This window comes from Asparagus officinalis, chromosome 5 (genome assembly GCF_001876935.1).
Source record: "Asparagus officinalis chromosome 5, Aspof.V1, whole genome shotgun sequence".
NCBI lineage: Eukaryota > Viridiplantae > Streptophyta > Magnoliopsida > Asparagales > Asparagaceae > Asparagus > Asparagus officinalis.
The window spans coordinates 122,498,787-122,512,024 of NC_033798.1; the positions used below are offsets into that span (position 1 = coordinate 122,498,787).

Genomic DNA, 13,238 nt, shown 5'->3' on the forward strand with positions numbered 1-13,238 from the left:
AGAAGTTCATAGTATTCTCCTTGTTGGGATTTTGAATCAGACCTAAACAAGCCCTAAAAGAACCGTGCTTATGATATTTTTTAAACTTTTTTCCTATTATAAACCAATTCGTGTTGAGATTTGTCCTTCTATTGGTTATCAAATAGGATTTTTTAATGAAGCTAGAAAACAGCTTACTAACTAAGATAAAAAAAATGGCTCTTGCTGATAGCATTGTTGATAGTTTAGTAAGTAATAATGTAGATTTTATATGATACCTGACTATATAACATAATTATTTGAAGAATCAGGAGAAGAAACTAGCTTAAAGATAAACCCAAACATTTGGAGTGACGGCGCCATATAAATAAAGATATTTGATGACCAAGCAAAACAGGAAAAAGAAATTGTCAAAGCTATTATACTAATCTAGCTAAGAAGAATTCTATTGTAATATTAGGGTTTTTCTCTCATGTTCTCATTGATAGAATGTTGGCTTATATAGCCTTACATAACAGGTTTACACAAAGGTCCTCTAAAAGCCCTTTAATTGCGTTCCATTCTCAACACTCCTCCTCAAGATGGGCGAAAGATATCTATTAAGCCCATCTTGTCACACCCTCTAGCTAAATCTACTGAGCTAAGCCCTTTAGTCAAGCAGTCTGCAGCCTGCTCCTTAGTTGGAACATAGCCTAACTCCAGTAGCCCACTATTCAGCTTCTCCTTGATGAAGAATCTATCAATTTCGATGTGCTTAGTTCTGTCATGTTGAACTGGGTTATTGGCGATGCTGATAGCTGACTTGTTGTCGCTCCACAAACTCATCTTGGCACCTTGGTCAAGGTTCAGCTCCACCAGCATGTTTTTCAGCCACATCAGCTCCGCAACCCCCAAGGCCATGGCTCTGTACTCAGCTTCAGCTGTTGATCTTGCCACCACAGATTGCTTCTTGCTTTTCCAGGAGACTAAGTTGCCTCCTACAAATATGCAATACCCTGAGGTAGACCTCCGATCATCTCCGCAGCTTGCCCAATCTGAGTCACAGTAGCCCTCAATGTTCACATGACCACTCCTCCTGAATATTAGTCCTTTTCCAGGGGCACCCTTTAGATACCTCAGTATCTGGTACACAGCATCCATATGACCCTTCCTCGGGTCATGCATATAGCGGCTCACCATGCTGACCGCAAATGAGATATCTGAACGGGTGTGACTCAGGTAGATCAGTCTACCCACCAATCTCTGATATCTCTCACGATCGACAGGTTCTCCTGCCTCAGCACTCAGCCTGAGACTCTGATCAATCGGTGTAGCAGCAGGCTTGCACCCCAACATCCCTGTCTCTGCAAGAAGATCTAACACATACTTCCTCTGGGAGAGAACAATCCCCTTAGGTCCATGAGCTATCTCTATCCCAATGAAGTATCGAAGCTGACCAAGATCCTTCACTTCGAATTCTTTGCTCAATCTTACCTTGAGCTGAGCAATCTCCTTCTCATCATTTCCTGTGATAATCATGTCATCCACATACACTGCTAGCATAGTGATGTGACCCCTACTTCTTTTGAAGAATACAGTATGGTCGGCATTGATCTGTCTGTATCCCATACCAACCATGACTCTCCTAAACCTATCAAACCATGCTCGAGGGGACTGTTTCAGCCCATACAGAGACTTCTTCAGCTTGCAGACCTTACCTACTGTCTGTCCCGTGCCACATCCAGGTGGTATCTCCATATAAACCTCTTCCAATAGATCTCCATGAAGAAACGCATTCTTCACATCCAGTTGGTGTAGTTGTCATCCACCATTTGTTGCCAGAGAAATCAATGTTCGAACAATACTCATTTTCTCCACTGGTGCAAAAGTCTCATCGTAGTCAATGCCGTATGTCTGGCTGTACCCTTTTGCCACCAGTCGTGCCTTATATCGTTCAACCTTCCCTTCTGGGTTCTGCTTCACAGTAAACACCCACTTACATCCCACTGCTCTTTTCCCTGCTGGCAGTGTCGCTAACTCCCACGTGTGGTTCTTCTCAAGAGCCCCCAGCTCTTCATGCATAGCAGCCTTCCACTTTGGGTCCTTCTTAGCATCCTGCCAGTTGTTAGGTATAATAACAGAATCTAATGATGCAATGAATGCTCCGTGTGAAGGGGATATGTGAGAGTAGGAAACAAATTGATCTAGATCCCAACCATATCTCTTAGGAGGATTTCCCGCATTACTACGAGTAGTCCTCCTTGCTGACATTGGTGTCGGGAGAGAGACAGGAGTAGTGGTATTACCTAGAGTGGAGGATGGAGTAGGTGTCTCAGGAGTTGGAGCAGAGCTGGACAAGGGACTAGGCGCTGGCACTGTCACTGTAGGCACGTCTGGCTCTTTCCCCCTCCTACTGTATGTAAGCAACTTCCCTTGAGCTGTAGGCCTAACACTCATTGTCTCCTCCTCCTCCCCTTCGTCTTCATCCTCATTCTCTACTGAGTACGGGATCGAAATTAGGATTGACCCCCTTGAGCTCTCACCATTCCCTCCCTCTTGCCTCGTGCCTCTAGTATTGGGCAAGTCGCCAAAAGGTGAAGTAATCCCCACTATGTAGTACGGCTCGAGCTCCCAAAACCGCACATCCATGCTGACAAACAGCCTTTTTTCCACCGGACTCCAGCAGACATATCCTTTCTGGGTGCCATTGTAGCCCACGAATATACACTTCGCAGCCCTAGGGTCTAGCTTCCCAACCGATGGTCTGTTGTCCTTCACAAAGCACACACAGCCAAATACCTTGGTCTAGCTTCCCAACCGATGGTCTGTTGTCCTTCACAAAGCACACACAGCCAAATACCTTCAATGGTAAGGCCCCCCTGTTATCCCCCTTCAGTGTCTCACGAGGAGATTTCCACTCCAACACACTCGAAGGCATCCGGTTGATTAAGTAAGCAGCAGTCAAGACTGCTTGTCCCCACAACACTTTTGGGACGTTCATTGCCATCATTATACTCCTATCAACTTCTAGGAGATGTCTGTTCTTCCTCTCTGGTACCCCATTCTGAGCTGGGGTGTATAGGCATGTAGTCTGGTGTAGAATCCCCTGAGCTGACAGATACTCCCCAAGTGTTCTATTAGTGTACTCTGTTCCATTATCCGACCTCAACATTTTTACTGCTGCACAATACTGAGTCTGGATGTGCTTATGAAAATCTTTGAAACAGCCAACTACATCACTTTTGTTTTTCATAAGATACACCCAAGTGACTCTAGAGAAGCAATCAATAAATGTTACAAAAAACTTGCATCCATTTGTAGAATTTACTGGGCAGGGTCCCCATACATCAGAGTGTATTACTTCAAACTTACAAGAACTCCTACTACCAGAACTAACATAAGAGCTTCTAGTCTGCTTCCCAAACTCACAAGCATCACACTGCAACTTCTGTTTATTTACTTTTCCAAACAGAGTTGGATATATTTTACCCAAAATACCGAATGACGGATGTCCCATTCGCTGATGGTAAAGCATCAACTCATCTTCTGCACAGACTTTAGCTCCTCCTATTCCTGTCCTCTCCATCACAAAAGTCAACGCTGATTCTATCCCTTCGCGGTCCAAGTACCACAGCCCGCTACGCCATGTCCCAGTCCCAAGTCTTCACCCTGTCCCTTTCTCCTAAAAAATTACCTTGGGAATGTCAAAAGAAACAATACAATTTAGTTGGATGATAATGGCACTAATGGATAACAGGCTAACAGGAAATGAAGGAGCATGCAGAACATTAGATAAAGTTATAGAACATGTACAACTAACAGTGCCCTTACCAACCACATTCTGTGATGTACCATCAGCAATTTGGATGCTCTCTGCTTCTGCTAAGTGAGTGTAAGATAAGAACTCACTGGAATTGCCTGTCACATGTCTGGATGCTCCAGAATCTATTATCCAGGCGGTGGATCTTCCCTCGTTTGGGTGTGCACTAAGGGCGTAATTGGCATAGTCCACTCCAGTGAAAGTAGTGGATGACTCCTCAGACACATCACCTACTGCTCTCTGCTTCCTCCTCAGTGCTGCCAAGAGAGCCCGATCCTCATCAGTGAAGATCATCTCAGCTTCTTCTTCCCTTTCTGCCACTGTCAAGTTTGCCCGGTGGCCTCCTCTTCTACCTCGCCTGCCTCCACGCCCACGGCCACGGCCTCCAGCCTGACCACGTTCACCCCAGTTCCTCTCCCTGGGTGGCTTAGGGCACATCTGTCTCAGATGCCCTATCTCTCCGCAGTTAAAGCACTTCCTAGTCTCCCCTCTAAATCTAGTGTTATCCGGATTGGATACCACCAGTGCAGACTTCTCCCCTGTAAGTTCACCTGTCCCAGCCTGTAGCCTGATACGGATCTCCTCCTGTATCATAGCCGAGACTGCCTCCTCTAGTGATGGGATCTTCGTCTGGGTTAGTAGCAACGCCGTTCTCTGCTCATACGCTGGAGCCAAGCCTTGAAGAAACAACATAGTCCTCTTCTGCAGAGAGGCCTCGCGTTCCTTGCACCCCGGGTCCTTGCAGCTTGCCAGGGACGAGAAGTGATCGTGATCGAGCCACAAGCGCTCTAGCTCTGTGGCATACTCCTGTACAGTCCTCTCTCCCTGGACTGTAGCGTTGATCTCTTTCTCGATCTGGAATACCCTCAAGTTATTTCCCACCCCATCGTAGGTCCTCCTCAGCTTCTCCCAGACATCATGCACTCTCCCAAGGACATCTACTGTGGCAGCAATTGGCTGGACTACAGAATTCAGAAGCCAGATATACACCAACATATGAGTGGACTTCCACTCATCCCTCCCTGCTGAGTCCTCAGCCGGCTCAATCTTCTCCCCTTTCAGGTATCCTTCTAGGCTCCTCCCAGCAATGGTATATTTCACCCGGCGCGACCAACTCAGATATGTCGCGGGTCCATCAAGTTTTATATCGATAGGTGGAAGCTCCACCTTCTTGGGTTGTGGCTTTCTCGAGCTCTCTCCCGCCGACAACTTCATCAGTTGCATCAGTGTTGAGATCTCCTCAGGATTCAACTTCTTGATGATCCCTTCCATCGGATTTTTGCCAGTCTCCGTCATCGATCCAACTTACTTCTTGATGATCCCTTCCATCGGATTTTTGCCAGTCTCCGTCATCGATCCAACTTATATTTTTGTGTGTAGTAAAAATTTCGGCAGCACTTCGACGGTACCACAAGAAAGATAGATCAACAAAAATTCATGTTTCACCAAGGAAACAAGAGCCAGAAGCAGAATATCTCAACCAAGTGAGATATCAGCTATTCCTCTCATCAGTTCTAGGAGTGACCTGTCGAGGGAACCTAAACAAGCTATTACAATTCGAGAAATAGAAAAAAAGTCATCTAATACATATTACAGATCCCCTTTTTTTTTAATCAGCACGTTTTGGCCATCTTTTCTTCCCTGATCATCTTCTCTTTCCTGCCCCAACAAATCCCCGAATCACCCTAATATTAAAAAACTCCCCCAAAAAAAAGGTTACAGATCCCCTTTATTTCCCTTTTTTTCTTCTTCTATTTCCCCCCAAAACAAAACCCTAATACATATTACAGATCCGAACCCGATCCCAAATCCGAGTCCCAACCCGGATCCAAGCGCCAAGCCGTCCCCTCCTCCGACGACCCCTCGAGATCCTCCTACAGCCGCCCCACGTACGACGGCGCCGCCATCTCCGGCAAGGTCTCAGCGTGCCTCAGTCACCCGCACATCTGGCAACACTCCGTCACCCGTGCCTCCGTGAAGACCTGGAGCTCCGCAACTAGGAGGAGGGGGCGTTTAGGGTCATGGATCGAGACGGGGATGGGAGGATAGGGTTGGAGGACCTGAGGGCGTACTTGGAAATGGCGGGAATGAGGGTGGAGGACGAGGAGGTGAGGGCGATGGTGAGGATGGGCGGCGGCTTTTAGGGTGAACAAGTTAAAAGAGGAGGAGAGCAGCGGCGGCTAGCTCTGATACCATATTGTAATATTAGGGTTTTTCTCCCATGTTCTCATTGATAGAATGTTGGCTTATATAGCCTTACATAACAGGTTTACACAAAGGCCCTCTAAAAGCCCTTTAATTGCGTTCCATTCTCAACAAATTCTCTTATTAGTTTGTAAGAAAGTTAGATTTAGGTTGATGTTTCTATTGTTTAATCTGTGCCTATAATTTTTTTTCCCAGCAAAACAGGCAAAATTGACTCGCGCGTTGCCGCGACATTTGTGTGACGAAATCGAAAAATAATGGTTAACTATCTTGCTTAGAAATTCTTTTTTTTAACTTGTGAATAAAATATTTTTAGTATTTGCAATATAGGTAAATAACGAGAAAAAAAATGGTTTAAGCATTTTGCAGTGCAACCATATTATATTTTGTAGACAATGAAGATCGCATATGTTAAATACAATTATTTGTTTCTAACTCTCTAATATAAATCATCAGTTTGTAACAACAATCATACTTACCCATACAAAACATGAAACAAGAGGGAGTCTTTCTATATTCAGTTTTTCCGGTCACCCTAAGAATAAATTAATCATGCAATATTTCTGTTTGTACGTCTTGATATTAAATATATCAGAAATTAGGTAATTTTATTCAAAAATGAACTCTCGAACAGAAGATATATTTCTAAAATATTATTTTTAAACATTTAGGTCCATCCTAGAGCTCTGAATACACCAGTTCTTATCATTTTTTATTTGCTAGCCAAGGGTTAACCATGACTTAAGCGAGTAAAACTCCTAGGTAGCGTTGAAGCTCACGTTCAATTGCAGGGATAGGTGTGAACCTTTTGTGCTCGCAAAGAAAATGCTCAAATTCTACTATAAACATGTTAGGATCTTCAAAATATGCTGTCTAAGATCACCACCATATCAAAAATTGGACGCAGCTTCAAAAGAGCAAATCGAACTAACAATACAACTCATACTGGAGCGAAACATACAGCTCCAGATTAATTCTCTCGTACAACTGTCTTTTTTATTTTCTATCGACGCATACATACTTGCAAGTATGCACTGAGTCACACTAAACCCCTCTCTTTTCGGATTGCTAGTCGGTATAAAAGTTGATAACCAGAATAAAATCATGATACGCTCATTATACTCAAAAAATTACAGAGACGACTGGCATATTCACAAATCGAACCTCTTCTAATAAACCTATACATAACATCTTAAGGTGTACAAACCTTTTCTTTCCCAGAAAAAGAAAAAAAACAAGAAGCAAAAACTTTCAACCAGGAAAGAAAAAAAGGATAAAAAGAGCCTTTACATCCAGAGTGCTATAATATACACCAAGAGCTCCTGATGCTGCAAAATATCACCAATATCAACCGCATTGGAGATCATCTCACCCTTTTTATTCTCTTCCTATGACTCTAGTCCTTTTGCATGTATATATTACTCACCCAAATATCTCCTTTTGATGTACTCTCCTCTTCATAGCAACAATCTTCTTTATAGAACACCTCCACCTCAAAACAGACACTAATGTCCCCCAGACTGTATTAGCCTTATCACGGGCAGCTGATCTAGCCGACATTGCAAGAAACCCCGTCACTGCAGTCCCCAGATCTGCTGGTGAACCAACAGCAACAAGGCTTGGAGATAACAAATCAGAATCGAGATATTGATGTAAACTGTCTTCTTCGCTAAAGAGTAATGTTTGACTTTCTATACATTCATCCAGCATCAGAGGGTTAGAGATTGTCTCTAACTCTGCTCCCGAGCTCCCTCTAAAGATATCGTCAGGCGGAGGACAAAAACCGAAGCTTCCGATATTGGCAGGACTTGGGCAATAAATGTTATCTTGAAAAGGGTGTCTGTTGCTCTCAGTAGTGAAGGAACTTGGAAGGGCGCCCATGTTCAAAGGGCTGTTACCAACGTTGTTATAGACTACAACATCGTTCCAATGCTCCAATGCGAGTTTTACGAGATTATGTGCATCTGCCTAATAGATGGAAAATCTCGCATGATAGGTCTTCACATATTTAACAAAAGGATCAAACAAAAACAGAGATATAACAAACCTTTTGAACCTCAGAGAGATCATTAACAGAGATGAACTGGTGTTGCAACAAGAGGCCCATCACTTCTCCCACTACATTGAATACAACGCCGGTTTCAGAATTTCTTTCTGGACTGCAATTTGCAAAGTAGACGTGCATCTGATTTGGGACTATACAAGTCCGAGCATGTTCAATAGTAGCATCCCACATCTTAGCTGACATGCCGTTGCCCAGAATCTGCACAGGAGCAAGGTGTGAACATTTTCTGCATGTGAGATGGCATATTAGAAAATAATGCACATAAACCAAGAGTGGGTCAATACATTTCGGAGCCTTGGGGCATCTGTGGAGAGTAGGGTCAAGAAATCTTTCACGTAGTTGATATTCTCACTGCTCAGTCGCTTGTGGAAAGCACCATCCTTTCCGATTTTCTCCAGGCGCCATACCTCATCCCACAGTAGTGGAGGATAGTGCTTCTTATACACTGCATTTCAGGAAAAAAGAAAAAGGAAAAAAAAAGAAAAAAAATTATAAGGTAAGTGCCTCTCCTCAATCTTAATGACATTGATTAATGCAATATAAAACAAGAAATGATGCTTCCCGCTTATTTCTTTCTGTTACTGATGCCTAACATGTCAGGAGCAGATTTTTGCAGTTTTTTTATGACTGCGCTGGACTGTCAAACTCTTCCTGTTAGGTTCACTTGTATTGTTTATTATGTTACATTTTCTTAAGATTTTGCACGAAATGGTTTTCTGACACTGAAACTCAAGAGGTTAACAAAATGGGGAACATGATCAACAAAAAGCTATTTACCAGGAACAAAATGATGAAGGGATTAAATATTTCCAAAAGAATGGTAGAGGTGTTTCTTTTATAAACTACAAGAATATTAGATTCATCAAGACAACCAGAAAAAAAGTGATTGTGTGACTAAAGATTTGTGCAACTTCAAATAAAGCGTAGAGCAATAATCCAGCTGTGCTTCAACTTCTTGCATAGAGGATCCTTGCAATCCTGACAGATAAGTTCACTTAAGTAAAAAAATAAAATAAAAAATTTCTGCTTCATCTTCTTCAGACTCTAATTAGGCACCTAAAGGAAAGGTAGGACTTATTAATCGAATGCTGAACCATATTATTTGTTGATGGTCACATAAGGGATGCAAATTAAAAAGCTTATTTGGGTGATATGATTAACGGCTCAGAAAATTACAGAAGAAATTTGTGTCTTACCAACTGCCAAAAATTTCTAAAAGTATTGAACCACTCAAATCAAAGAATGTGCAAAACTGACCATCTTTTGAAGGAAACAAGCCTGGAATGAATTCAATAAAACTAAAGAGGAGTTTATCGGCTTAAAGGAGATGAAATATAAGCCACAGGTTCACTTTTCACCTCACAAAAAGTCATACACGAAAGTTTGATAAAGCTTCAGTCCTAAGAAGTAAATTATGTTTGCCATGTTCTCTACTCCTTTCAAAAAAGACATCCAATATAACAGAAGACTGTTTTGAGTTCTCCAATTACATAATTCACTACTATGACTTATTATTATTATTATCATTACTATCTTTTCTTTTTTCTTTTGAGATAGATAATTTGATATACGGATTAAGTGATGTGCCTGGTTTTTTTAAAAGAAATAAACAAATCACATTGGGGAAATAACTCTATTCTTCATCTTAAATAAAAATATTGTGTCATTGACAATAATATCTGGTTATCATAACAAACAAACTACAGAAGATCTTGTGGGCAATCAGCTACAAAAGCCTTTCTTCATTTAAAAACATCTTTGCTCTGCTTGACACTATTGAAGACTAGCAAACACAGATAGGAAACACAATCTCCCAAATCTGGGAGTGCAGACTAATGTTTTATTTCATCCTTAAAGTTTGAATGTAATTCCTCATAGGTCATAGCAAATCCATCATCCTCCACTTTTTCTAGAGTCTTAGCATGGGTGACTTGAACTTTGCTCCACTGCGAAAGCTTAAATCATGTGACCAGTAAGGCATGTTTCAAGAAGGTATCTCTTCACTAGTATGGCAATTCATTGTACTGTCTATAAGTTCATTATACTCTCTAGTATAGTAGTATGGCAAAAGTTTAACTTTTGGTAGACAGCTTTCACCCTGCTGGTGAAGAATAGCTTTTACCTACAGAAACCCTTCTCATGATTCTTTGGGGAGCATCGCATTCTGTTTTTGCATTCTAATATAATAGCTTCACTAAACATTTGGGAAGCCATTTCTTAATCTATTATCTTATTTGGGTAACTAAACAAATGATATTACTAGCTAGTATGCTGTGTCTAAAAACACACCAACCAAATCTAACAAATATATGGCTATGTAGTTTGATTTCCACAGCATTACTATTGGCTTCTACAATAACATTATCAGCAATGGCTATGACTTCCAAAGCATCACAAAAGGCCTAGAATGGTTCCTTAGCAGACAAATGTTTCGAAAATATTCTAAGAATCTAGTAGTGCTTAGTTAACAAACAAACTGTAAATAAATATCATTTTCATACTGTTATGATATCACGAATCCCAAGTGTGAATAGTTAGTGGCGTAAATAGGTAAGCCTAAGGCTCAAGTGTAACATCGGCTAGTCGATTTTGGCAGTGGTTTGAGCCAAACAATACAGTACACTCGGTGGGTCCCACGGCCTGCACCGAACCAACGGGCCCGGGGGCCCCAGGCGTGACACTTTTCTTACACAAATGACCAAATGACATCAATAAATTATAAGATATAATAACTGAAACAGACAAAGAAAAATGACAAATAGAGGATAGCCACTAGTTTTTGTTTTATATATATTTTTAATCCCTTTTTTTATGTAAAAAGTATTCCATTTAATGCACAATTTACACACCTATTTCACTATACATACATACATGCAATAAAAATCTGAAACAAGAACACGCTTAGTAAAACAACAATGGTGAGGAGCAAACAAATTCTCAAGGTTAAAAGAAAAAGAGCTGATAGTGGAACAGATATTTTAATATAGTACATTGACATTCGTAAATTGCATTTTGCCAACAGTAGTACAATGCATGGCACCATGAAAAGCTAAAGTATATACAGTAACAAAATAACATAATCTATAACCAATCTAAAAATCATGAGAAAGAACATATGGCCAAAGTTTAAATACTCACATTCTCCACGATGATCCTTAACCATGAACGCCTCAGTCCTGGCTTCTCTTACTCTAACTCCATTGAAGTAACCATCAACTACCCTTGCCCCTAGCCTGAATTTGCGACTCCTTGTCCAACTAGAGTTATCAGTAAATGAAATTTCCCCAACTATGCCAACCCCTTCATTGAGTTCCAGAAACAGATCGCCAGTGAGTAATGATCTCTTGCCTTCCCTTTCTCTAACTACATTGTTATTGAATTCCTCAAAGGTCCAATTATCCTCTTCGCTGCCTTCAAAATCTCCTTCTAGGACAATCACTTCAATCTTCATCGAGGACTCTGAACCTGACTCAACAATTTGACCAGTCAAACTATCCACTAATGCAATACTTATTGCACTAGATTCCTCTCCTTCAATTTTAGTGCCCGTGAATATTGGAAGAGAAAGCTTGTTTCTGAATTGTAGCTGTAAAGTTCGTGAAGTAGATGGATATACTTGTTTTTCAGATTGTCTGTATGATAATAAGAATATTAATTAAAGATGAGACCTTTCCTCTAAATTATTTCGAGACCAAGATGTATCCGTACAAAGATACATCAAATTTATTCTCACCGTGTCAAGCTAGCTAAATGGTTTGCTAGAGCCAACTCAACTTCTTCTTTTACCTGTTGAGAAAAACAGTAGATCATGAATACTCTTCCCATGCCAAGCCCATGAACTTTCTGAGGAGAAATGAGTACATAAAAATTATACAAAGTAAAACAATCTGCTAGGGGCAAGTTGGTAAGTTGTTGGACCATAGCAAGAGTGGTCATAGGTTCAAGACTCGAGTAGTGTGAATGAAGTAGGAATTTTCTCCCCGGTTAGGAGGATGAAATGGTGATTCACCACCTTTTACACTCAAAATGAATACTCAAAATTCCAATCCAGAAACTTTCTTTTTATTACAGAATCAATTATTATCTCTCACTAGATCAAATGATATCCTATTTGAAAAAGACAGAGGCTTAACCATCATTGGTATCCCAAATATTGATTGAAAAATACTAGTTTCATACTTATATTTTGTAAAGGACAGTTTCATACTTCTACTTTGTAAAGGACAGTCCGTATGAACATACAACATTAATCACTAAACTGGAACAGCATAAACTCTATAGTTGGCAATGCATAACAATAATCCACAACAGTATTTACATTTCACCCAAAACATAGCAGGCTTGAATACTTAACACAATAAATCACATTGGTTTAAGGCCTGCACAGACCACACTTTCTATTTATAGACTTTAAACCTTCTAGGTGTTCTTTGAAATAATTAATGCAATTGTCTAGTTCATGATATAAGCTACTCTCCTGTGATAAAGATATGCAATGTTGCTTGCAGTGTTTGAAACTATGGAACCAGAATATTATAAGATGGATGTAGTCCCACATTGGAGTATACTATTGATAGTTCTTAACAGTACATGTGTCATATAAACCTTTTAGCATAACTGAAGCCTTGGAAAAGACAATGTATGTAACAGAGTATCCATAAGGCACTCTACTAGTTGCCATTATTAAAAAAATATCAAATCATGCTTGAAAACAGGTTCCTAATACATTATGATTTTGGCATTACTTTTTCAAACTTTACCTTTTTGGCTAATAAAGTAATATCTATGCTAGCATGTAACTTTTTGAATATAATTCATAGTATCTACTTAAATGTGTTCATGCTTCTGGAGATTGAGATTATTAAAAAAAACTGAACATGGTGTAGAAGATATAACATATTCATTTATTGCCATATACCAACATACATATTCTAGTTTTTCAATATACATAATTATTTCCATGGACCTAGAATAGAATATTCTTGTACAAGTATACCATGCCACATTAACCTTTTTAATTTTTAATATTTTGTGGTTAAGATAAAACTTATTTTCCTAACCTCAAGTTATTGTATGTCTTCAATTACTGCCTCACGCAAACTTGGCGCAGCATGGTCTTCATATTTCTGCATTTTTACATGTGCTTGCAGTTATTCTTTATTTTCTTTTTTGTTTGGGGGTGGGGGGGGG

The 13,238-nt window shown here is 40.4% G+C and overlaps 2 protein-coding genes across 5 annotated transcripts in view; both read right to left on the reverse strand.

Moving 5' to 3' along the window:
• LOC109842530 lies at positions 3,641-5,074 on the reverse strand. The gene has a single exon (XM_020411395.1). It carries the CDS (start codon positions 5,072-5,074, stop codon positions 3,641-3,643), a length of 1,434 nt encoding a protein of 477 aa, XP_020266984.1.
• LOC109841050 (calmodulin-binding protein 60 A-like) overlaps positions 6,908-13,238 on the reverse strand; it is an 8,848-nt gene continuing 2,517 nt past the window's right edge. For 2 of the 4 annotated variants that reach the window (XM_020409912.1, XM_020409911.1), the window contains 5 exons: positions 11,782-11,834; positions 11,187-11,680; positions 8,333-8,493; positions 8,031-8,246; positions 6,908-7,951 (listed from right to left, as the gene is read on the reverse strand). In XM_020409912.1, the coding sequence (XP_020265501.1) occupies positions 7,406-7,951; positions 8,031-8,246; positions 8,333-8,493; positions 11,187-11,680; positions 11,782-11,834 (1,470 nt within the window). In that variant the 3' untranslated portion in view covers positions 6,908-7,405. Of the gene's footprint in view, positions 7,952-8,003; positions 8,247-8,332; positions 8,494-11,186; positions 11,681-11,781; positions 11,835-13,238 lie in introns of those variants that run through there. The other 2 variants (XM_020409914.1, XM_020409913.1) reach the window with 2 other exon arrangements.